General features: G+C 40.0%; 1 protein-coding gene across 6 annotated transcripts in view; it reads left to right on the top strand.

The window, feature by feature from the left end:
• Nucleotides 1-23852, top strand: part of arid1b (AT-rich interactive domain 1B) — a 421995-nt gene that overhangs the window by 114343 nt on the left and 283800 nt on the right. For all 6 annotated transcript variants that reach the window (XM_063056016.1, XM_063056019.1, XM_063056018.1 and 3 more), the window contains exon 3: nucleotides 13818-13949. In XM_063056016.1, the coding sequence (XP_062912086.1) occupies nucleotides 13818-13949 (132 nt within the window). The remainder of the gene's footprint in view (nucleotides 1-13817; nucleotides 13950-23852) is intronic.

Genomic DNA, 23852 nt, shown 5'->3' on the forward strand with positions numbered 1-23852 from the left:
GTCTTACTCAGAAGGTTTTAAATGTAAGTGCATATGGTGTAAACTTTCCCTCTGATTAATTCAGTTTGGGTACATGGTTACTTTTGTGGGCATATCCGGAGTTTATCACCATGTTGGTTAAACCATGTGTTTTTTAAAATCTAGTGCAAATATCAATTTGTATTGCATTTTGTTTGTGCTTCAAAGCTTGCTGGTTTCTCTTAATTTACAAAAAAAATGAACGCAACCTAATGAAATCTCCAGCTTATTTTAAGAAGGCTTGGGCACCCGGAGATGTCTTAAATTTCAATTTCTGGCTGCTAAACCAATTGGCGTCTGAGTGGATTGTATGAAATGACGCATAGTTGTTCCCTCAATTGATAGAAGATAGAATTTGTTGTAGTGATAAATTGAAATGCATTGTAGTGTTTAACCATTCTGTATAAACAGCCTATTGGTAACAGTGAGCTTCCATTGTTCAGGGACATGTATGAAGTAGGCAGTTGCCAGTGTTTTCGCTTGGTGTTTGGGACTGGCTTTAGTCCAACATGGCACCGTTTACTAGTCATTGCAAAAGTGAATCTCTGTCCAGCAGCAGAAAACGATGCTAATGCATTCCATTCCTCTTAATATTTCAGGGACAGCTACATGTAATGAAAATAATTCCTTTTGCCCGAGCAATAGAATTTTGTTTGTTGTTTAAAGGGCCGCTTTATTTTGTCTTAAAAGCAGGCCTTTTAATTTCCTTAAATTTAACTTTTATGTAATTAATGTCAATGTGGAATGCTGAAAATGACAATTTTTTTCTCTCCTCTAGACCACAGTTTCATGCCAGAAACCTTGATGACAATTCAATGACTGTTAAAATGCTATTGAAATTAGTTGATCTGAGATCAAGTGAATGTGGTGACAGGCCACTCATATTGGACTATCTGATGCTTTTTTACATTATAACCATCAGATTAAATTTAAAAGTAATTACTTCTGTTTCCCAATACTTTGATTAAGTTGCCTTTATTTAGTGTCAATATGCTGCAATAATTATCACACCTTTTGCTCCTGTGACACATTCATATTAGGATGAATTCAATGACGATGTACCAGTTTCAATCTATACTAATAAAACAGAAATGGAAATTGGTTTGATTTATTCCATAATGCATCAAGGATGTTGGGGAAAGGAAAGACGGTCAGTTTTGTGCGTGCTGTTACTGATATGGCAACTGCCAATTCTTGTTATAATTTACAGACAATTTCCTGCAGCTGTGCTCATTTGAGGAAGTGCGAGGAATGCCATATTATAATTAGTGAAAATAGTGTGAAACCACTGAAGCACAATATACATGTTGAGAACCGTTGGCTCTTCTTGAATTTCCTAGAATTTTATGCACAAGCACATGCTATTTGAATCAGGATATTGAGAGTTTGAGCACAAATGTGTCAGATATTCTTAGTGGTTTAATTGAGGGAGTATGGTTTTGTTGTTATGTTAAGCCGAGGCTGTATCATGGAAGTTCTAAAGATCCTGTGTTTTTTTTGAGAAGAACAGGTTAGTGCCAATGAATATGTATTCTGTAGTCATTAACAGTTACAAAGATTATTTGACCGTCTTGTACATGAATTGGCTGCCACATCTCTCAAGAATTGCATTGTCTCTAACACTTTGGATGTACTGAGTTGTGAAAGACACTGGACAAGTGTAAATTTTAAACAAGAGAAAATCCGTAGATACTGGAAATCTAAGTAGTACACACAAAATGCTGGAGGAACTCAGCAGGCCAAGCCCATCATGGAAAAGTGTAAACAGTCCATGTTTCAGGCTGAGACCCTTCATCAGAATTCGTGCCAGTGCACACTCTACTTTTTTAAATAAGTCAGTCTGCTGATTTCCCCCTGCAACATATCTGACTTTATTGCATCAAAAAGAAACTGGTATGATTTTTGCCCCGGACATAAAAAGTCACTTTGCATATTGTTCATATAATTGATTCCAGGCATTGTCTGGCATGGTCTTGCAGGAAAGATCTTTGCATGGCATTAATCCCTCTTTGGTGGTTAAAAGGTAAAATTTTTGTTGATAAATAGAAAATCTGCAAAGCAATCAAATAAGTAAGCATGTGGTCATACAAAGAACATATTTACATAGGCTATTTATTCCTTTTAGTGTATTACTGTCATAAATTACTATCACATTTTTTGCCAAGTACTTAATATGTATTCCATCCCCTTTGATATCTGACTTAGTAATAAGTGTTTGCCGTAATGTGAAGTGCTAAGTGCTTGGGATAATGCGACTAGCAGTCTGGCTGAAGGTGTTCTCTGTTACAATTTTTTCCCCCCCAGAACCTAGAAACGTGTTTTATAAAATATTCGCATGTGACTGGTGACATTCTGGAAGGCTTGATACTTAAGTTTTCTTTAATTTTTCTAGTTAGCTCCATTGTACATGCAGTAAAATAACCACTTGAGCATTTATGGAATTCTTGTAGCAAGGACTCTCATTAACGTATGCAGGTTGATTGACCTTCATCTTTTATATTGTATTCAACAACTGGTTGTCAAAAGTAAACACAATAAGACAAACTAGAGTGCTTTGAAAAGCTGAAAGAGGAGTAGTTGGGTGGGCATCTGGTTTAATGAGGTTTGACTATAAATGATGTGTTTCAAAACTATTTACCATTACAAGCAGTCAAGGATGCTTCTATTTTGGGTGCTGCTCATTACTCATTCACGTAACATTCACTGTGTTAGCCTTGCGGCAACAAAGACATAAGAATAATTTAACATTTTGAAGTTTCAAATGTTTTTTCTCTGCCACTGTATTGTTTGCAACCATTATGACAAGATCACAAAAATCACAATGTAGGTAATGGAAGTAACTTCAAGATTGCCTATTTCCCTCCACCTCTGAACAAGCATGGAATGACTTGATGACAAAGTATTGCAAATTAAATGGGGATTTTAACATCTCCATCTAATTTCTTTATCCATTTAATTGGTGACTGGCTTACTTTTAAAGATTTACTTCTTTTCATACTATCGTGAAATACTTTTGGCCCATAAGGCACTTGTTTAAAAAAAAGCAAACTGTTTAGATTAAAAGTTAAGGGTGATTTACTGCAAATAAATATATTATTTTCTAGATAACTTTTGGAATCTGCTTTAAGAAAAGTGAGATCGTGATAGATGCATAAGATTAGGCTAGATATTATTTGATGTTTAATTTTCAAAACACTACTTGTTTATTTCTATAACACAAAAAATTTTGTTGATGCTGGATATCCAAAGCAACACAAATAAAATGCTGGAGGAACTCAGCAGATCAGGCAGTATCTACGGAAAGGAATAAGCAGTTGTGAATCAAGACCCTTTTTCAGGACTGGAAAGGAAGGGGGAGGATGCCAGAATAAAAAAAAATGGTGGTGGGAGGGGAAGGAGGAGGATAGCTGGAAAGGTGATAGGTGAAGCCAGGTGGATGGGAAAAGTAAAGGGCTGGTGAGGAAGGAGAGGAGAGTGAAATATTGGAGAAAGCAAGGAAGGAGGGACACCAGGGGAGGTGATGGGTAGGAGAGAGGAGGTAAGAGGCCAGAGTAGGAATTACTAGGAGAAATTGATGTTCAATCCATCAGGTTGGAGGCTACCCAGACAGAATATGCATCTTCACTCCGAGAGTGACCTCATCATTGCATAAAAGGGGGGCTATGGACCCAACATGTCAGAATGGGAAATGGAATTAAAATAATTGACCACCAGGAAATTCCGCTTTTGGAGATGGAGCGGAAGTGCTCAACAAAGCAGCCTTCATTTTGTAATGGGATTCACCAGTGTAGAGGAGGCCACATTGGGAGCACCTGGTACAATAGACTCCAACAGATTTGCAGGTGAAGTGTTGCTTCACTTGAAAGGGCTGTTTGGGACCTCAAATGATGGAGAGTGAAGAGACGAATGGACAGGTGTAGCACTTTGGCTGCTTGCAGGGGTAAGTGCCAGGAGGGCGATTAATGGGAAAGAATCATGGAGGGAGCGATCCCTGCAAAGGGGGTGGTGGGCATTTGTGGGTGAGGGTAAAGTCGTGGTGAAGAGTGAAAGGGGATCTCTTTGGAGATGGTGGAAGTTGTGGAGAATGAAGCAGAGGCTCATGGGATGGTAGGTAAGGACAAGAGGAACTCTATCATTGATGAGGTGGCAGGAAGATGGGGTGAGTGCAGATGGCCTGGAAATGGAGGAGATCTGGGTAAGGACAGAATCAACGGTCGAGGAAGGGAGACTGCATTGAGGAGGTGGAAGGAAAGCCTTTTCCTTGGATCAGATGTAGTGGAGTCGAAGGAACTGAGAAAAGGGAATGGCATTTTTAAAGGGGACAGGTTGGAAAGAGGTATGGTCAAGATAGCTGTGGGAATTGGTAAGCTTATAAAAGATCTTGATTGACTGTCTCCAGACATGGAGACAGATTGAGAAAGGGGAGGGAGGTGTCAGAAAAGGGCCAAATGAATTTAAGGGCAGGGTGGAAGTTGGAGGCAAAGTTGATGAAATTGATTAGCTCAGCATTAGTGCATGAAGCAGCACCAAATCATTCATTAGTGCAGCAGAGGAAAAGTTGGGGAGTATTACCAGGGAAGGCTTGGATCATGAACTGTTCTACTTAGCTAACGAAAAGGCAAGCATAGCTGGGGCCCATAGCTACCTCTGGAAAAACTGGGAGAAGCTGAAGGAGAAGTTGATTTATGTACTTGCATGTTCATTTTTGTTTGGAAGCAATGAAATTGTGAAACATAAAGCAATACATTATAAATAGAATACACAGGGTTCCAAAGCTGGACTTCTTATTTTTAAACCATTCAAAGTAAAAGTTGCATGTATTTAACACCCAAGAAAGGTACTTGAGGTTGAAGTTCCTGAAAAGGTGGACTGGTACATTGGTGCAAAGCGGACTGATGGTAATTGCTTGAAGGTTAGAATGTGCGGGTACATTATTGACTAGCCTTTTACAGTATTTAGGCAAAATAGTATCCAAAAACATTTAACCCTTCTGTAAACTCTCAAGCAGTATTGTTAAATGCCATGGAGATTTGTTGCTATCTAATTGTGGTTGTGGAAAATAATTTCCATCAAAAATTATGTTAAGTTTTTGGGATGGCTTCATTTTCTAAAATTTGAGTTGAATAGCTCTAACTACAGGACTGTGTTTGTTATCTTCATACTTCTAAAATCTGTACTGAAAGATTTTTCAAGAATTGAACTGTATTATTTTATTTCTATTTTAATTCTGTATTAAGATTAATATACGTGTGCATATTGGCAAATAGTGAATCCCATCAGGAGTTAATAAAAGACAAGAAGCCCTAGATTTGCACTTTGGAGGTTTATTGTATCTTGGGAGCCATACAAACCTCAGGTAGATTACAGCAATTAAGTTTTGACTATGAACGAACTCACTGATGAGACACTGAAGCTGGTGATATAGAGGTAGGTAGAGCCTCACAAACCCCAAGGTACATCACATTTTTGTACCCCAAAGATCAAATGTACCACTGATGCAATACAATTTCAGTAGTTACAATGACATTAAAGATACATAGTGGAAGCACATTGGTCTGTCTGTCCCAACAGCGGGTTACTTGTTGGAGAAGCTGAAGGAGCTGGACTTGGTGTGGATCATGCTGCTAGCTGCATCAGAGAGGTTTCAGAGAAGGCAAAGTAGATGTGCAGGTAGTCGACTTCGTCCCTTTTCTTGTGATTGCAGGACCTTGTTGGACATTGTTAATGTCGAGTGCTGCAATTGCAGTTCACTGATTTATTAGCTGACAGCAGGGGAGCTGTGTACTCTAAATCATAGTGAGGACTAGGCCTCAAGCCACGATGTCGCCTGTTTAGTGCTGCCCATGAGAGAGGCATTGGAGTTGATGCACTCCACCAGGGTGCTGGAGACGGCGTGGCATCACAACCAGGCCAGAGTCGGTGCTGCTCCCCAGTGTTTGTTTGGCAGAAGATGAGCCATATTGTGTTCAACTGCAGGCTGCTGCAACATTCATGGATTCAGGGTCTTGGACTTTTTTGTGTGACTATTTTACTGATCTTACGTACTTGCTATCTTATATGTGCTACATATGCTTTGTGCTTTGTATAACTGTTGGTGATGTGTTTTGCACCTTCGCCACAGAGTAATGCTGTTTCATTTGGCTATATTCATGGGGATCCATGTAGTATGGTTGAATGACAATTAAACTTGAACTACTATGAACTACTAATTGATAAGACACGTCTGAAGGTCCAAATATCTTTGGGAGAAACTAATTTACACAAATATTCTAAAACCTTTTGATTACAGAGAGCCAGATACAATTAATATTTTCGGGGTCATTTTTGATTATACAAATATGATAAATACACAAAAACTTTTGATTGCCCATACCTGTGGCCATGTTCGATATGCTAAATGACAACATTTGCCTGGTCCGCCAGCTTGCACTCAAGTCACAATGATGCAAATATCTTAGCCATGTTGCCTAGTTTGATGCAATCCAATTAATACAACTTGCATTGTCTTCAATGTTTGGTTCTTGCAAATGCAATGTTTTAGTCTGTGTAGTAGCCTGTGTCTTCAACTTCAATTTACTGTTTGCAATTTACAAAAAAGCTAAAGGCTGATTGCAGACTTTCTGAACTTATTTACATGTGCAGAACTGAAGCCTGGTTCTTGTTTTGAATTAATATCTGCTATATTCACATAACTCCAGAATATTCCCTAACAAATTATACAATAATAGACAGATGAGTCTAATCTAAATTAATTTAATCTGTTTTACAGTTGCAGTTGGATAAAAAGATGTGCATGTTGGGGGTAGTGGGAAATGGTTGTTTAAAAAAAACTGCACAGGTATATTTTAACTGACACAATTTTAAGATCATGCTATTAATTTGTGTATTTCCAGTCCGTTTTCTTTTATACCTGCACCACACTCTTATAATCCTTAAAGGGTCCTAGACTAAGGGGAAGTGGATAACTTGTGAATATTAAATTGAAAGAAATATTAAATTCCATGTGATTTTTCTGACACGTTAGATTGAAACTCCTGAGAAAAGTTAACGTTGGATCTTGCTGAGAACACTAAAAATCAAATTCTGGATGTGAGCAAATTAGGCAGTAATCAAAAAGCAAAAGCTGTAGATTGAGAAAATATGAAATAAAACCAACAAGTTGTTGAAGTACACAACAGGTCAGTTAGCATTTATGAAACAAGAATCAGAATTGATATTTCAGATCATTTGTTCATATTGCCAACATTTCTGTTTATTTGTGCCAAGGCTGTTTCACAAATAATTTGAGTAATTACTCTGACTGATTTGTATTCTGTGCCTTGCAATGTTATTTTTTTCCATTTTAAAGATGGCATATAAGTAGATGTTGTTTTCTCACTGAATATATTCTGAAGGTAAGCAATTTTAATTTGGTAGGCAACTTGCATTTTAATTAATATGAAAAAGACAACATAAACCCTTCAATTTATGCCAGGGCATAAACCACTAATTACCAAAATGTTGCTCAAATATTGGTAAAATGAAGCAACAGTGAAGTAAATGTAATGGCACCAAGTTTCTGAAGACCCGTTCCCTGCCCTGTTAACTTTCTCTTGTATTGAGCACGTCCGTCAGCATGAATTTCCTCATGAAAGCCAGCTGGGATCTGATCTGTGATGCCCCAAGCAAAGCCAGGCCGCACTGATTGTCAATCATACACAAGCGCTTTGACAGATAATGAAGTTACACCTCAGGCTGAACTGTCAAAGAGCTTGAATGTTTGTGAATGTTTCAAAAACAAGCATTAACTCATTGTACATACTATTTAAAAATTGTAAAAAAAACTTCATTTGAAAAACGTAATCAGCTTTAAAGACGAATTAAAACCCACTAAAACAAAAATATGAATGTACCTGTTTTAGCAACTGTTCATGTTCATTGAAGTTGCTAAAGAACAGTGCATGCTCAGCAGGTTGATTTTCACTGTAATGTTGGGAAACTGCAGAAATTTAATCCTGCCCTTGCTCCATAAGATATTGGCAAATGCATTATCAATTAGGTCAAAAGCAGTCTCTCACTAAGAATGAAATATGTTGTCTTTTTTTAGTTTGGGTGATGAATTTAATGCCAGAACCAGAATTTTAAACTTTAAGCACATGAATATGAAGTGACAACTGGATAAAGCAGTTTGGAAAACATTAATTAAAAATCATGCTTTGATCAGAATCAACCATTTTATGAAAGGGAAATACAGATGACATCAGGACAGTTACGTGGAAACTAGTGGGTGCAACTCACTAGTTAGTTTGCAGTGTGGCTTTGCTTTACAACTAGAATGTATCACAGCAATGATGCTTATGAGAAATAACTGATAATAGACTGCCAGCCTGAAAATTGCCTATTTATTCCAGCTTCTATCTAACCTTTAACCATGCTAATATGTTTATCAATACTGATACATTACCTGCAAACTCTCACCCATAAAACCCTAATTTTATGCAACTACCTTTTGAATATTTTATATTTTCTGTACTGTCCACTTAGAGTAAAAAAAAATTCTACAGTGTAATCCGAAAACCAGTATTTTCTGAAATTGGTTCAAGATAATGGTGCGTCCAGTCACAGCGTCCACTCTGGTTCCAACTGCTAGTGTAATTATTTGTCGTTTACCTCTTTCTTATGATCACAAGACACTGCTAGATATTAAGAACACCCAAGTACTGCAAGTCTCCCTCACTAGCAGATCAGCTTCGCAGCCTGTCTTCTGCTTCAGCTGCCCAGGGGAGAAGCCATCGGAAGCGGTGCGCAAAGAAACAAGCACGGAAAGCGTGCTTGTATTCATGCAAGACTAAAGGAGAAATACTGCAGGCCAGCTCTCCTGTCGATTCTGCTTTCAAATATTTGATCACTAGAAAATAAGCTGTGGATTACCTGCGGCTGAGACTGAGGCAGCATGAGATGAAGGACAGCTGCACACTCATTCTGATGGAAGTATGGCTCCAGGGTACCACCCCGTGATGGAGGTGTATGTATACATGTTAAGAAGAAATGGTGTGTGAATGCTTTCGAGGTGACGACCCACTATTTGCCTACTATTAGCGTTCTTAATGGTGAAGTGCAGGCCATTCAATTTATTGAGGGAGTTCACTGTTATGATTGTGGCTGTATACACCACCCTCTCCCGTGCTAATGCTGGGGAAGTGCTGCGTGAGCTCTGTGGCACCTTAGTGCCTTGCAAACCACACACCCTGATGAATTCTTTATTGTTGCTGACAACTTCAAACATGCTGACTTAAAAACAGAACTGCTTAAATTCTATCAGCACGTTGGGTCTCAACACCTATTTCTGTAACTGAATGATGAACTTCTTGACAGAAAAGCCACAGTCAATCCGTGTTGGCAGAAGCACCTCCAGCTTTGACACGCTGAGCACTGGGGTTTCCCTGGGCTGCATGTTCAACCCGCTGCTGATGACACAACAATGATTGGCCTCATCAACAACAACAACAACAAGACAGTGTACAGGGAGGAGATAAAGCACTTAAAGAATAGTGTGAGGACAATAACTAGTCTCGATGTGGACAAGACCAAAGAGATGATTATGGACTTTAGGAATGTGCAAGCTGACCACTCCTCGCTGCACATACACTGCTCCTCCGCAGAGAGAGTTTGGAGCACCACATTTCTGGGAGTGTACACAACGGATGCCCTCACCTTCTCCTTAGTGAATTTACTGCCTGAGGAGATTTAGATGAGTGAGACTCCCCTCACTCCTCCTATTATAACCACATTTTACAGGAACACCACCAAGATTGTCCAAACCCAGGGGTCCCCAACCTTCTTTGCACCGCAGACTGGTTTAATATTGACAGTATTCTTGTGGACCGGCCAACTGGGGGGGGGGGGGGCGGCGGGCAGTGTTAAAGTAGGGATAAACTTACCTCAACATGTCTTTTACAGTTAGGGTTCCCAACTTTCTCACTCCCAAATAAGGGACAAAAGTATCAGTCAAATCCCGGGACACTTTACCCCAAGAAGACTACCATGACCACGAAGCCTTGCACGGGCACCTGTGTGTGTGTGAGTGATGTGCGGATGTGCATATGTGCCAATTTTTTCTCCCACAAATCGGTTCTGCCTTCAACTTCCCAACTAGACTGTACATACATTATTTCTACTTTATATAGGCTGTGAATTTATCATATCATTTCTGCTTTTACTGTGTTAGTGTTATTTTAGGTTTTGTGTGTTATTTGGTATGATTTGGTAGGTTATCTTTTGGGTCTGGGAATGCTCAAAAATTTTTCCTGTATAACTTAATGGTAATTGCTGCTTCACTTCATGCCATTTCGGCACGAAAGGTTTCATAGGAGCACTCTACCTTAGCGGGGAAAAGACAGGAAAAGGGTGGTCCCGACAAACCAATCAAGCCCAATATACAAACAATACAACCCCCCCACCTCTGCTTTCCGCAGGGATTGCTCCCTACACATCCCCCCCCCGCTTTCCGCAGGGATCGCTCCTACGTGACTCCCTTGTCCATTCGTCCTCCCCATCCCTCCCCACTGATCTCCCTCCTGGCACTTATCCTTGTAAGCGGAACAAGTGCTACACATGCCCTTACACTTCCTCCCTCACTACCATTCAGGGTCCCAGACAGTCCTTCCAGGTGAGGCGACACTTCACCTGTGAGTCGACTGGGGTGATATACTGCGTCCGGTGCTCCCGATGTGGCCTTCTATATATTGGCGAGATCCGACGCAGACTGGGAGACTGCTTTGCTGAACACCTACGCTCTGTCCGCCAGAGGAAGCAGGATCTCCCAGTGGCCACACGTTTTAATTCCACATCCCATTCCCATTCTGACATGTCTATCCATGGCCTCCTCTACTGTAAAGATGAAGCCACACTCAGGTTGGAGGAACAACACCTTATATTCCGTCTGGATAGCCTCCAACCTGATGGCATGAACATCGACTTCTCTAACTTCTGCTAATGCCCCACCTCCCCCCCATACCCCATCCGTTATTTACTTATACACACACATTCTTTCTCTCACTCTCCTTTTTCTCCCTCTGTCCCTCTCACTATACCCCTTGCCCATCCTCTGGGTTCCCCCCTTTCTTTCTCCCTGGGCCCCCTGTCCCATGATCCTCTCATATGCCCTTTGCCAATCACCTGTCCAGCTCTTGGATCCATCCCCCCCCACCGTCTTCTCCTATCATTTTGGATCTCCCCCTCCCCCTCCCACTTTCAAATCTCTGACTAACTCTTCCTTCAGTTAGTCCTGACGAAGGGTCTCGGCCTGAAACGTCGACTGTACCTCTTCCTAGAGATGCTGCCTGGCCTGCTGCGTTTGCCAGCAACTTTGATGTGTGAAGCCCAATATACGGGATATCCTGGCAAATACGGGGCAGTTGGCAACCCTATGTTCAAGTTCAACAGTGCGTGACAGGGAGTGTGGAAAGGTGCAGCTGACTTAATCGTTTCCTCGCGGCCCGGTAGCTCATGTTTTACAGCCTGTTACCGGTCCGTGGCCTGGTGGTTGGGGACCACTGTCCTAACCAGCTGAATCACCATCTGGTATGTTAAGCATCTGACCACAAGTCCCCTACAAAGGATTGCAAGGACTGCTGAAAGCATCATTGGGGTCTCTTTTCCACCATTCACAGATATTAATTGGGAGTGATGTGTACATAGGACCCTTAGCATTGTCATTGATATCTCCCATTCGTCCAACAATCTCTTTGATCCCCTATGATCAGGCCAGAGGTACTGTAGCATTCAGATAAAAACAGTTAGGATGGGAAACAGCTTCTTCTCCCAGGCTGTAAGACTACCGAACTCTCTTGAAGTGCCAGTGGCGTTATACCCTTTGTTTTTTAACTTGTAAATGCACATTATTATTTGTTAATTTACTACTTTATGGTGATGTGTATTGAGTTATATTAACTGTGTTTGTGTACCTTGGTCCAATGGAACATTATTTTGGCAGTACAGGTTTCTCCCACTATCCGAAGGTAGAGCGTTCCTCTGAAATCGTTCGTAAGCCGAAATGGCATACAGCGAAGAAGCAATTACCCTTAATTTATATGGGAAAAATTTTTGAGCGTTCCTAGACTCAAAAAAAACCTACCAAATCATACCAAATAGCACATAAAACCTAAACTAACACTAACATATAGTAAAAGCAGGAATGATATGATAAATACACAGCCTATATAAAGTAGAAATAATGTATGTACAGTGTAGTTTCACTTACAGAATCGGGAAGATTTAGCCAAAACTGATTTATAGAAAAAAATTGGCACGTACACGCATGCGCACACAACTGTCCGCGCAAGGCTTCACGCGTGGTAGTCTTTCTCAGGGTAAACACAAGTTTAAAGCAGGCGTCTTTTTTCGTAAAAGCGAAAATCTTCTTTCGGTTAACAAAGCAGGTACTAGTGTAGGTCTTCCGTAAAAGCGAAGTGGCGTAAAGCGAACGTTTGTAAAGTGGGGGACACCTGTATACATGTTTGCATTGGAATGAAATAATTTGAACTTGATAGAACACTAGTGTAGGTGTGGATGTTAGAATAATACGAGTTTGTGAATTTTGCCCCTTTGTGACAACAATAAAAAAATGCTGGTCAGAATATGTTAACTTGTGTTGCCCTCAGGATGATTGGAATTGAGGATGATTTGATTTCTGGCTCAGATCTGGCTCAGCAATAGCTGATGATGCCATTGTGTGACCTGGACAGTCGTCCATAACTGCAGTTGTATCTTTTCAAGGAGGTTTCTCTACCAAGTAGCTTCTTACCATGGCAGAGTTCAGGAGCTGTTGAGCAACTTGGCCTGTCAGTGGAGCCAGCTAGCTGTAATTACAGTCTTGGTGCTGGCTTGAGATAGGATATTTTCCACATATCCCAGCAGTGGATTTGGATGGTTTTGCAGAAGACAGCATTGATAGTTTATTTTGCATTGTAGGGGAATTAAGTGTTATGGGGAAAAGGCAGGTAGGTGGAGATGAGTCCATGGCCAGATCAGCCATGATCTTATTGAATGGTGGAGCAGGCTCAATGGGCCGGATGGCCTACTCCTGCTCCTATTTCTTGTGTTATTTCTAGTGCTCTGAAGTGCTTACAAAAAGTGTAGATCTCAGAAGTGCGTAGAGAAGGTTCACTGCTCTCCAGTAAATATGAAATTAATGCCAGTTTGGTGGTCTTAATATTAAACACTTCAGTTGAAAAAGTCGAATTTGGCACATTGATTGTGAGTTTTATCAACAATATCTGCCTTTGTCGAGGGCTGGCTTCTGAGGATTTGAAAAGTGGAGCATGTTTTCCAGGATTTATTCTTGCATCAACATTCTCTGAAAGTGGGGGGGGGGGGGGGCGCATGGTGAGGTGCGAGTGTTAGTTTTGTGTAAATTAGCTCCAGTAATGGCAAACTGGTTGGGGTGAACTATTGCAGTTCAAAAACAGTGTGAAGAGTGTTAGGGCAGTCATGTTAGTTTGCTTGACATCGAACTGCACTGAGATTGGCTTTTAATAAACTCATTGGTTAAAATTGTGGCTGTAAAAATGTAGCAGACGTAAACTGGAGATGAACTTTTGAAGGGGATCAAATTTGAGAATACTCCATAGTCCCTTTTGATTGTGTGGTTATTTGAATATGTTAAACAAATTACTTTTCATCCAGATGAAAATTAGTGTAAAGTTGTGGTTAAAGGTTTTAAAACGGCAGTGGTTTATACAGAGCTTATAATAAGCTCTGTGTTAGGTATTTTTTTAAAATCAGTCTCATGAAATTCTGTTTTGGTTTTCCTTTACTAGATGCCCCCTCATTATAGTCAGCAAAGCATGAGTGGCTACTGCCAGCAGGGCCAGCAACCTTACTACAATCAACAGCAGCAACAACCTTCATCATACGTGCAGCAGGCACAACAGAGGTACCAAGCACAGCAGGTATGTTTATCTACTTAAATTCCAGAATAATCTATTGGCTTGGAAACCAACAGCAAAGAATAGTAAATTGCTTACTTTTCACTTAAAACTGGCAGGATTGATACTTAGATGGAATGTTCACTAATTTGTTTAATTGAAAATGGTGTTTAAATGTTTTGAGTTATTTTTATGCAGTAGGTCAGTACCTATTGTGTTACTTCTATTAAAACAGTGGATTCCAGTTAATTGGGTCACTGGTTAATCGTGGTAGCCGCTTATTTGGGATAACTCTTTTTAAAAAAAACACTAATCAAGAATATAGCCGGGATTCCTTTTGCCTATTTGAGACACTATACCACTTGATTGGATCAGGAAACCATTGTCAAACAGGTTTCTAACTGGTGTCACTTGAGTGCACTTGCGTAGCCATTAGAGACTATACCATGCTTAGACCGAACAGTTTTTAAATAGCATTAGTTTGGTGTGCTTATGTTCAAAAAGCAGTGAATTTTGTCACTGATAGCTGGTGAGAAGTGGGCAGTAAGACAATTCGGAACAGTCTGCTCACTACAGTTTCAAGGATTCAGGCTTGGCAAGCCAGAAGCAGTCCAGAATGAAAATGAAACACTTCCACTACTTCACAAGTCAGAAACTATGAAGAATTTGAAGGTATCGACAGTCATTTTGAATGTTACAATGAAAATAAACTTCTGGAGGATGCAATCATCCCTTGCATTGCATGACAGCAGTCAATTATTTGCACTAGATGTCTGCTCTGATTTTGTTCATTGCATACACTGGATGAATTCCTCCAAAGATAACTATTAGAAATTAGAGCTTTAGTACTGTTGGTAGTGTTCTCATTTGTTCTGTTTTCATTGAAATATGTATCTTATTTGTTACTTACACAGTAGCTTGTTTTTTTCTTAAATGCATTTTTAACTATTTCCATGAAACTGGCCATTTGAGACAGTTGCTTATTTGGGCCAAAAATGTACTGGTCCCCGATGTATCCCAATAATTGAAATCCACTGCTTTTTATTAAAAAAAAGACGATTGCATCTGATTCCCAGATACTTATGTCATCTTGATGGTGATTAATTTATTTGATAGATTGAAGCCATGTGATCATAAACACTGAAGTATACGAGAAAATACAGCAACTTTTCCTGTCCTGTTGTTTGGCTGATTAATTGCTTGCTCATGTGAAAAAAGTAACCAAGGCATCAGTTTTAAGAACTGATTGCACAGAAGTAATAAGTTTTGAAATTTACTTTGAGGGAAAATAGCTTAAAATTTTTGTTTTTTTCTTGAGTCAGGTGCCTCATTATTTCTACTCAACTTCAAATTTATGACTTTGCAAAAAATTGATTTTTTTGGAAACACAAGAGATTCTGCAGATGCTGGAAATCCAGAGCAATACACCCAGAATGCTGGAGGAACTCAGCAGGTCAGGCAGCATCTATGAAAATGAATAAGCAATTGACGTGTAAGCGGAACAAGTGCTACACATGCCCTTACACTTCCTCCCTTACCACCATTCAGGGCCCCAAACAGTCCTTCCAGGTGAGGCAACACTTCACCTGTGAGTCGACTGGGGTGATATACTGCGTCCGGTGCTCCTGATGTGGCCTTTTATATATTGGCGAGACCCGACGCAGACTGGGAGATCATTTTGCTGAACATCTACGCTCTGTCCGCCAGAGAAAGCAGGATCTCCCAGTGGCCACACATTTTAATTCCACATCCCATTCCCATTCTGACATGTCTATCCACGGCCTCCTCTACTGTAAAGATGAAGCCACACTCAGGTTGGAGGAACAACACCTTATATTCCGTCTGGGTAGCCTCCAACCTGATGGCATGAACATCGACTTTCTAACTTCCGCTGATGCTCCACCTCCCCCTCGTACCCCATCTGTTACTTATTTTTATGCACGCATTCTTTCTCTCATTCTCCTTTTTCTCCCTCTGTCCCTCTGAATATACCTCTTGCCCATTCTCTGTGTCCCCCCCCCTTGTCTTTCTTCCCGGACCTCCTGTCCCATGATCCTCTCGTATCCCCTTTTGCCTATCACCTGTCCAGCTCTTGGCTCTATCCGTCCCCCTCCTGTCTTCTCCTATCATTTTGGATCTCCCCCTCCCCCTCCAACTTTCAAATCCCTTACTCACTCTTCCTTCAGTTAGTCCTGACGAAGGGTCTCGGCCTGAAACGTCGACTGCACCTCTTCCTACAGATGCTGCTTGGCCTGCTGCGTTCATCAGCAACTTTGATGTGTGAAGCAATTGACGTTTTAGGCTGAGACCCTTCTTCAATTTTTCTTCTGTTTGATTGTGCCGACTTGTTAGTCTATATTGGACTAGGAAGTGAGAGCAAACAGATTTATGAAAATTATGTACAAAATAACCATTTTACAAATGTCTTACCTGTATGAAAAGAAAAATGATTATCATTTATTGAAAAGTTGCAATATTTGCTATCTATAATGAAAGCCTTTTAAATTACATTTGTAATTCTGGAAGAGCTATAGAAGATGATTATGGTGGGGGGGATAGTCATGACTGTTGAAGCCTTGAAGCTAGTTTCACTTATATGCAGCCTTTTGTATTTGTAGTCTCATTGAACACTCGACATGAGGCTCTAACCAAAACATCTCAGCTGATGGAAGGTGCCTCCAGGAAAAATATGCTCATGATATTGTTGTGTACTGACCCTTACTGCATGACATATGTATATTCAGAAAAGATTACCAGGCAGAAGGAAAATGGATCCAAGAATGTTGAAAACCAATTTGCAGGTAGACAAAGGAAAAGATTCTAGTTGGTTCTTGAAGCCTCCTTGGGGGAAAAATGTAACATTTTGACTGTTTCCTGGGAATCCCTGGTTCTTACCAGATAAAAGGTGAGAAGGAACATTTGGAATTATGTTAAGAACCTCAAGTCCTTGCATAAAAAGGCCAAGCATAATGGGTTTGAAGGTACATACTGTATTTCAAGCTGCTCACCTGTCCTATCAGGCAACTTCTGTACCAACTGCAAAAGAGTGTGTGTTTCCCATATTGACCTCCTAAGAGCCTGCTGAACTGGTGTGGAAGCAAATCACCTTGGGTCCTAGGGAATGCATAGAAAGCAGATGAAAGCATATTTGGGTATTGAACCTAAAAAATTATGTACCAAGATGGAAATTGAGGAACCTAATAGAAATACTACTTTTTTTTCCAGAAGTCATAAGTCTAATGTTGGGTTATTTTATAATAGTTTGTCCATAAAGGTTTTATGATTTTAAATCTGCCCATAGATACTTACAAATATTTGTAAACTTGGGCATAGGAGTAAAATGCTGGGTTTAAACTGATATTGTGGATCCCATGCTCATTTTCTGTTTAGTAGAAAGCTTGGGCTTACCTAGACAGATAATGTCATGATCATAGTGTCTCCTTTGGTGGTGGTTAAATAGACAGGAGTTCTTCAAGATGGGAAGGGCTTTAGGTACACTACTACAGAGCTGTTGAGTTATAAAAGAGTAGATGTGGAAAAGCTATTATTACTGTAGGAAAGAAGAAAACTGAGTTTATAAAGGAAGACAACAGGAATTCTGCAGATGCTGGAAATTCAAGCAACACACATCAAAGTTGCTGGTGAACGCAGCAGGCCAGGCAGCATCTATAGGAAGAAGCGCAGTCGACGTTTCAGGCCGAGACCCTTCGTCAGGACTAACTGAAGGAAGAGTGAGTAAGGGATTTGAAAGCTGGAGGGGGAGGGGGAGATGCAAAATGATAGGAGAAGACAGGAGGGGGAGGGATGGAGCCGAGAGCTGGACAGGTGATAGGCAGAAGGGGATACGAAAGGATCATGGGACAGGAGGTCCGGGAAGAAAGACCGGGGGGGGGGGGGGTGACCCAGAGGATGGGCAAGAGGTATATTCAGAGGGACAGAGGGAGAAAAAGGAGAGTGAGAGAAAGAATGTGTGCATTAAAAAGAGTAACAGATGGGGTACGAGGGGGAGGTGGGGCCTAGCGGAAGTTAGAGAAGTCGATGTTCATGCCATCAGGTTGGAGGCTACCCATACGGAATATAAGGTGTTGTTCCTCCAACCTGAGTGTGGCTTCATCTTTACAGTAGAGGAGGCCGTGGATAGACATGTCAGAATGGGAATGGGATGTGGAATTAAAATGTGTGGCCACTGGGAGATCCTGCTTTCTCTGGCGGACAGAGCGTAGATGTTCAGCAAAGCGGTCTCCCAGTCTGCGTCGGGTCTCACCAATATATAAAAGGCCACATCGGGAGCACCGGACGCAGTATATCACCCCAGTCGACTCACAGGTGAAGTGATGCCTCACCTGGAAGGACTGTTTGGGGCCCTGAATGGTGGTAAGGGAGGAAGTGTAAGGGCATGTGTAGCACTTGTTCCACTTACACGGATAAGTGCCAGGAGGGAGATCAGTGGGGAGGGATGGGGGGGACGAATGGACAAGGGAGTTGTGTAGGGAGCGATCCCTGCGGAATGCAGAGGGGGGGGGAGGGAAAGATATGCTTAGTGGTGGGATCCCGTTGGAGGTGGCAGAAGTTACGGAGAATAATATGTTGGACCCAGAGGCTGGTGGGGTGGTAGGTGAGGACCAGGGGAACCCTATTCCTAGTGGGGTGGTGGGAGGATGGAGTGAGAGCAGATGTACGTGAAATGGGGGAGATGCGTTTAAGAGCAGAGTTGATAGTGGAGGAAGGGAAGCCCCTTTCTTTAAAAAATGAAGACATCTCCCTCGTCCTAGAATGAAAAGCCTCATCCTGAGAGCAGATGCGGCGGAGACGGAGGAATTTATAAAGGAAGGATGGTTGGTAATAAGTCTTTGAAAATACAAAGTGAAGGTAATTACTCAAGCATGAACGACACTATTTCCATGTACTGACTTCTGATGTAATGAGTTGAGATATTCATGAAGGTTACTTCTGTTAGTTATTTAGTTGTCCACCTTGTGTTCATAGTTGGGTGCAGCCTGGATACAGATGTTGGAATATGAAGATAAGAATTTTCTTTGTTTGTATGCGGGTGATAGATGTTGCCAGCCGAACCTTGCGGCCTTTAGAAAGGTATTGATACACTCTCTTCTGGTACTTTTGCATAATGTGATGATGGCACTCTCACAGTGCTGTTAGAAAAGCAATTCAAGTTCTAAGTGAAGGATATTGGGAAGTCAAGATAAGTTGTGACTAGGAGAAAAAATAACAAGTGGTCTCTTGCAATTCCCCTTCAAGGTGGTGAATTGTTGTTGAACACCAGTTGCATGGCCATTAAAAACTACACCATGCTTAGAGCAATTAAATGGTGTCAGTTGCATGTGTTTGTGTTCAAAAATCAGCAATTTTTTTGTCATTAATAGTGGTGAAAAATAAGTAATAAAGACAATTCAGAACTGTTTTGCTCATTGTAGTTTCAAGCATTTTGGCTTTGAGTTGCCAGAAACGACTGGGAGTAAAAATGAAACAATTTTACTACTTCAACAAGTTAGTAATTTTGAAGAATTTGAAGGCATTGACAATCAACTTGAATGTTATAATGAGAATAAAGATTTGGAAGAAGCAATGGTCAAAAGTATTATATGAAGGTAGTCATTATCTGCACAAGGTGTCTGCGCAGCTTTTGTTCATTTCCAGTCAATCAAAATAACACTATGAATGTCTCCTATAATTTTAAGAACAAATGCATAGTTTTATAGTACTGTAATATTGTTAGTAGTGTTCTAATTTGTACTCATTTAAATGGCAGTTTGCCTTTTTATCTTTTTAACTACTTCTTTGAAACTTCAGCAAATTGGGGCAACCGCTTAATTGAGCTAAAATGTGCTGGTTCCAATGTGTCCCAATTAACTAGCATCCACTGTATATTCAAAGCTGATATTAATGTAAGGTTTGGCTGTAATTGGCTTGAAAAGGTTGAGGGTAATGTATTGTTTCACTGAATACAGATACAAAAATAGTTGCTGATGTAACTTAAAAGCCATGTAGTCCCATAACTAAGTCTAGCGTTTGTATGTGTTACTTTGATCATCAAAACCATGTTCCTTGACAGTTTTTTTAAAAACTTGAACTCCATCTGCTTCAATTTACAATGTGAACTTGAATGATCTCTTACAGGAAGTCTCTTAACACATTTTCGATGGGTTACTCTGGTACTCAAAAATTCAATTTATCTTTCCTGCTTGTGTGTTGATTGGCTTTCTTAACCTCAAGTTAATCTAATACATTTCACAGCCAATTATTTCGAAGTTTATTTTGTGTTACATAAGCAAATATTACCATTTTGTGGAACCATCAAATAAAGAAAATGTTGTATCTACAAGTGGATTAAATAACTTTAAAATGTAATGCCCTATACATTTACTTTGTATGTATGTCAGTGTAATCAGTATCTATTTTTAATATTCACACATCTTTTAGCCTCTATAGTTTGAACAAGAGAATAAATATTCTGATGTTAGTTGAAGGATAAATTTTAGCATGACATCAAGAGAACTCTCTTGTAGAAGGACAACATTAGAACCGTCTGATAGTATTCCATTTACCTTAATTGCTGCTACATTGTGGGCTAGCAGTATAAATTTTGGCAGCAGAACAAAATGAAACTAAGCTTCTTCCAACTTATCTGTGAGGAAAATAGATTGATTGGCAGTTTGAGCAAGAGGTAGAAGGTTAAATTTAATATGAAGCAATGAATTTTAAGAGAAAGCAACATGTATTTAAGGGTTGCCTTTCCCATCCTTGAGACTTCCAGAGGAACCTTTCCTTCCCTAGGCCTTATCTGAGGACAAGGGTCAAAAGGAGTGCTGTAAAGTGTTTGTATCTTCAACAAGCTTCCTGCTGGAGTGGAGCTAATATATAGTACAAATCGGGAAGTTGTTCAGCCCGCCTCACTGCAGAACAAGAGTTACTTCAGCTGTGGTCAGTGAACTGTGGTAGGAGAGCATATGCATGCATTCTGAGTTTGAGCCCTGAGTCATTGTTGATTTATTCATTGAAGTGTGTCGCAGAATATGCTGAACATAGATAGTTATTTACCAACCTGTCCCAGGTGCATAACCCCACAAACAAACAATAAAGTCTTTTATGAGAGCCGATGAATATAAAGCACTTTCCATATCTAGGGAGCCACCTCTCAATGAAGGCTTCATTAGTGATTAAAATATTCCATCACCTCTGATGTACCAGGGTAACTTTTGACTTCTTGAGGAAAAAAGTGTTTTATGAGATTTGTTTATTTCTCTCCTTTTTTTTCCCCTCCATCCAAGATGCACATTTGGAACCTTCTATTATCTTGCATCAGTCCTGTGCCCAATGATGTTTAAAATATTTTGATCAGATCCTCCAATGTTTGCACTTTCACTTCCATCACTACTCAATGTGGACCCAAGTGAAATCAGATTCTCTTTTAGTGCAAGCAAGCATGAAAAAATAGCCCCTGTGCTTTTTCTTTAACTTTGATATCTGGCTTTCCCTTCTAGAATAGAAATCCTTGATGAAGGCAGTAAGAAAAGTAGTAGAATACTGTGAAAGGTACAGCTGGTTTTAGAACATTTGGTGTGACTGAACTTTGAAAGGCAATCTGCAAGTGAAGGCTGTCTTGAATCATGATGGATTTTGGCATAATTTACACTGTGTAGAGAGGAAATAATTTTCTGTATGTAGTCAACAGATTGTGTTGGAATAGAATTTAAATGTCACTAATGGTCCACTGAACCTCATTGATACCCGGTCTTAAGCTGAAAGATGTGATCTTTGCCAAAATTTTTCATTGCAGATCCATATGTTGTCTACAGTGAAGACTGTAATGGATTGGAACCAATGCATTTTGGCCCAGTTAAGCAGCTGCCCCAAATAACTGAAATTTCATGGAAATAATTGAAAACATATTTTAAAAAAACAAACTGCCACTTAATTGAGTAACAGATTATGAAATTAAAAGAAATACAAAACAAATTAGAACACTAACAATACTACCACAGAACTATAAAACTGTATATTATAACCTAATAGTTATTGATGAATTCATTCAGTGTATGCTGCCATGTTCTTTTGATTGACTGTAAATGAACAAAATCAGCACAGACATCTCGTGCAGATAATAGAGTGCCTTCATACAGGTTTTCGATGATTACAGCCTTGGAATCTTCCTTTTCAGTGTAACATCCAAGATGATTATTGATATCCTCAAATTTGTCATAGTTGCTAACTTGTTGAATTAGTGAAATTGTTTCATTTTCACTCCTGGCCATCTCTGGCATCTACAAGCCTAAATGCTTGAAACAGCAGTGAGCAAAACTGTTCCAAGTTGCCTTACTGCTTTTCTTGCTAGCTATCAGTGATTTTTTAAAAAATGCTGCTTTTTGAACGCAAACACATGCAACAGACGCCATTTAAAAACTGTTCGTTTACAACTGCAAGTTGTATTGTTTAATGGCCACATACTGAACATGACTGACGCTAGTTAGAAAGTCCTGGCCACAGTCTCTTGTCCCAATTAAGCGACATAGTGCCCCAAATAAACAGAGGAAATCCCGGCTATTTTTCGGTTTATGTTTTTCTCCCCCCCATTTTGTTCTTTAAGTGTTGTTCCAATCAGCAGCTGCCCCAATTAACCAATGGCCTAATTAACTGGAATCCACTCTATTTGCAAAAATTAAATGAAATGCATCCAAGGAACCTGAAGCTCAATAGTTTTTTTTCCCTCCAAGAAGAACAACCATGTCACCAACTAATAATGGTCCACATGAAGGGATCATTGATAAACAGTAATGAGATGTTGCTTGTTTCCTTGTGGTATACATTTATGAGTTAGTATTAACATTTATATAAGCAATATAGGTATTTGTTCATCAAAATTCCTAACATTACAAAAAAAGTGCCTTACCCAGGAGAAATTGAAATGTAAATTTAGCACAGTGTGCATACAAGTACAGGATGCAGACAATGGCGAAACACAAACCTTATGTTTCATAAATACACATACTTGGACAATTCGCTGTTTGCTCAATAATTTATGTATGGAAGCGTATGGTCATGCACTTTGGTAGAAGAAATGAAGGGTTGACTAATTTCTAAATAGAGAGAAAATACAAAAAGTGGAAGTGGAAAGGACCTAGGAGTGCTTGTGCAGGATTCCCTAAAGGTTAATTTGCAGGTTGAGTCTGTGATGAGGAAGGCAAATGCAATGATAGTATTTATTTTAAGAGGACTAGAGTATAAAAACAAGGATATATTTTTGAAACTTTATAAAGCACTGGTGAGGCCTTACTTGGCTTATTGTGAATAAGTTTGAGCCCCTTATCTTAGGCTGTGCTGAAATTGGAGAGTGCTCAAAGGAGGTTCATGAAAATGATTCAAGCATTGAATGACTTGTAATATGAAGAGTGTTTGATGGCTCTGGTCCTGTATTCACAAGAATTCAGAAGAATGATGGGTGACTTCATTGAAACCTATCGAATTATTAAAGGCCTTAATAGAGTGTATGATGGGAAAATAAATTAGAACCTAATTAGAATCCATGTCCAGAGGAGACAGCCTCAGAATAGAGGGGTGTCCTTTTAAAACAAAGATGAGAAGGAATTTCTTTAGCCAGAGAGTGGTGAACCTGTGGAATTCTTTGCCACAGGCAGCTGTGGAAGCTAAGTCTTCATGCATATTTAAGTCAGAGGTTGGGGCTGAGAGGAAAATTGGATCATCCATGATGAAATAGTGGATCAGACTCATTGAAACATAAAACATAGAAAACCTATAGCACAATACAGGCCCTTCGGCCTACAATGCTGTGCCGAACATGTACGTACTTTAGAAATTACCTAGGGTTACTCACAACCCTCTATTTTTCTAAGCTCCATGTACCTATCCAGGAGTCTTTTAAAAGACCCTATTGTATCCTCCTTCACCACCGTC

This window comes from Mobula hypostoma, chromosome 8 (genome assembly GCF_963921235.1).
Source record: "Mobula hypostoma chromosome 8, sMobHyp1.1, whole genome shotgun sequence".
In the NCBI taxonomy this organism is placed as follows: domain Eukaryota; kingdom Metazoa; phylum Chordata; class Chondrichthyes; order Myliobatiformes; family Myliobatidae; genus Mobula; species Mobula hypostoma.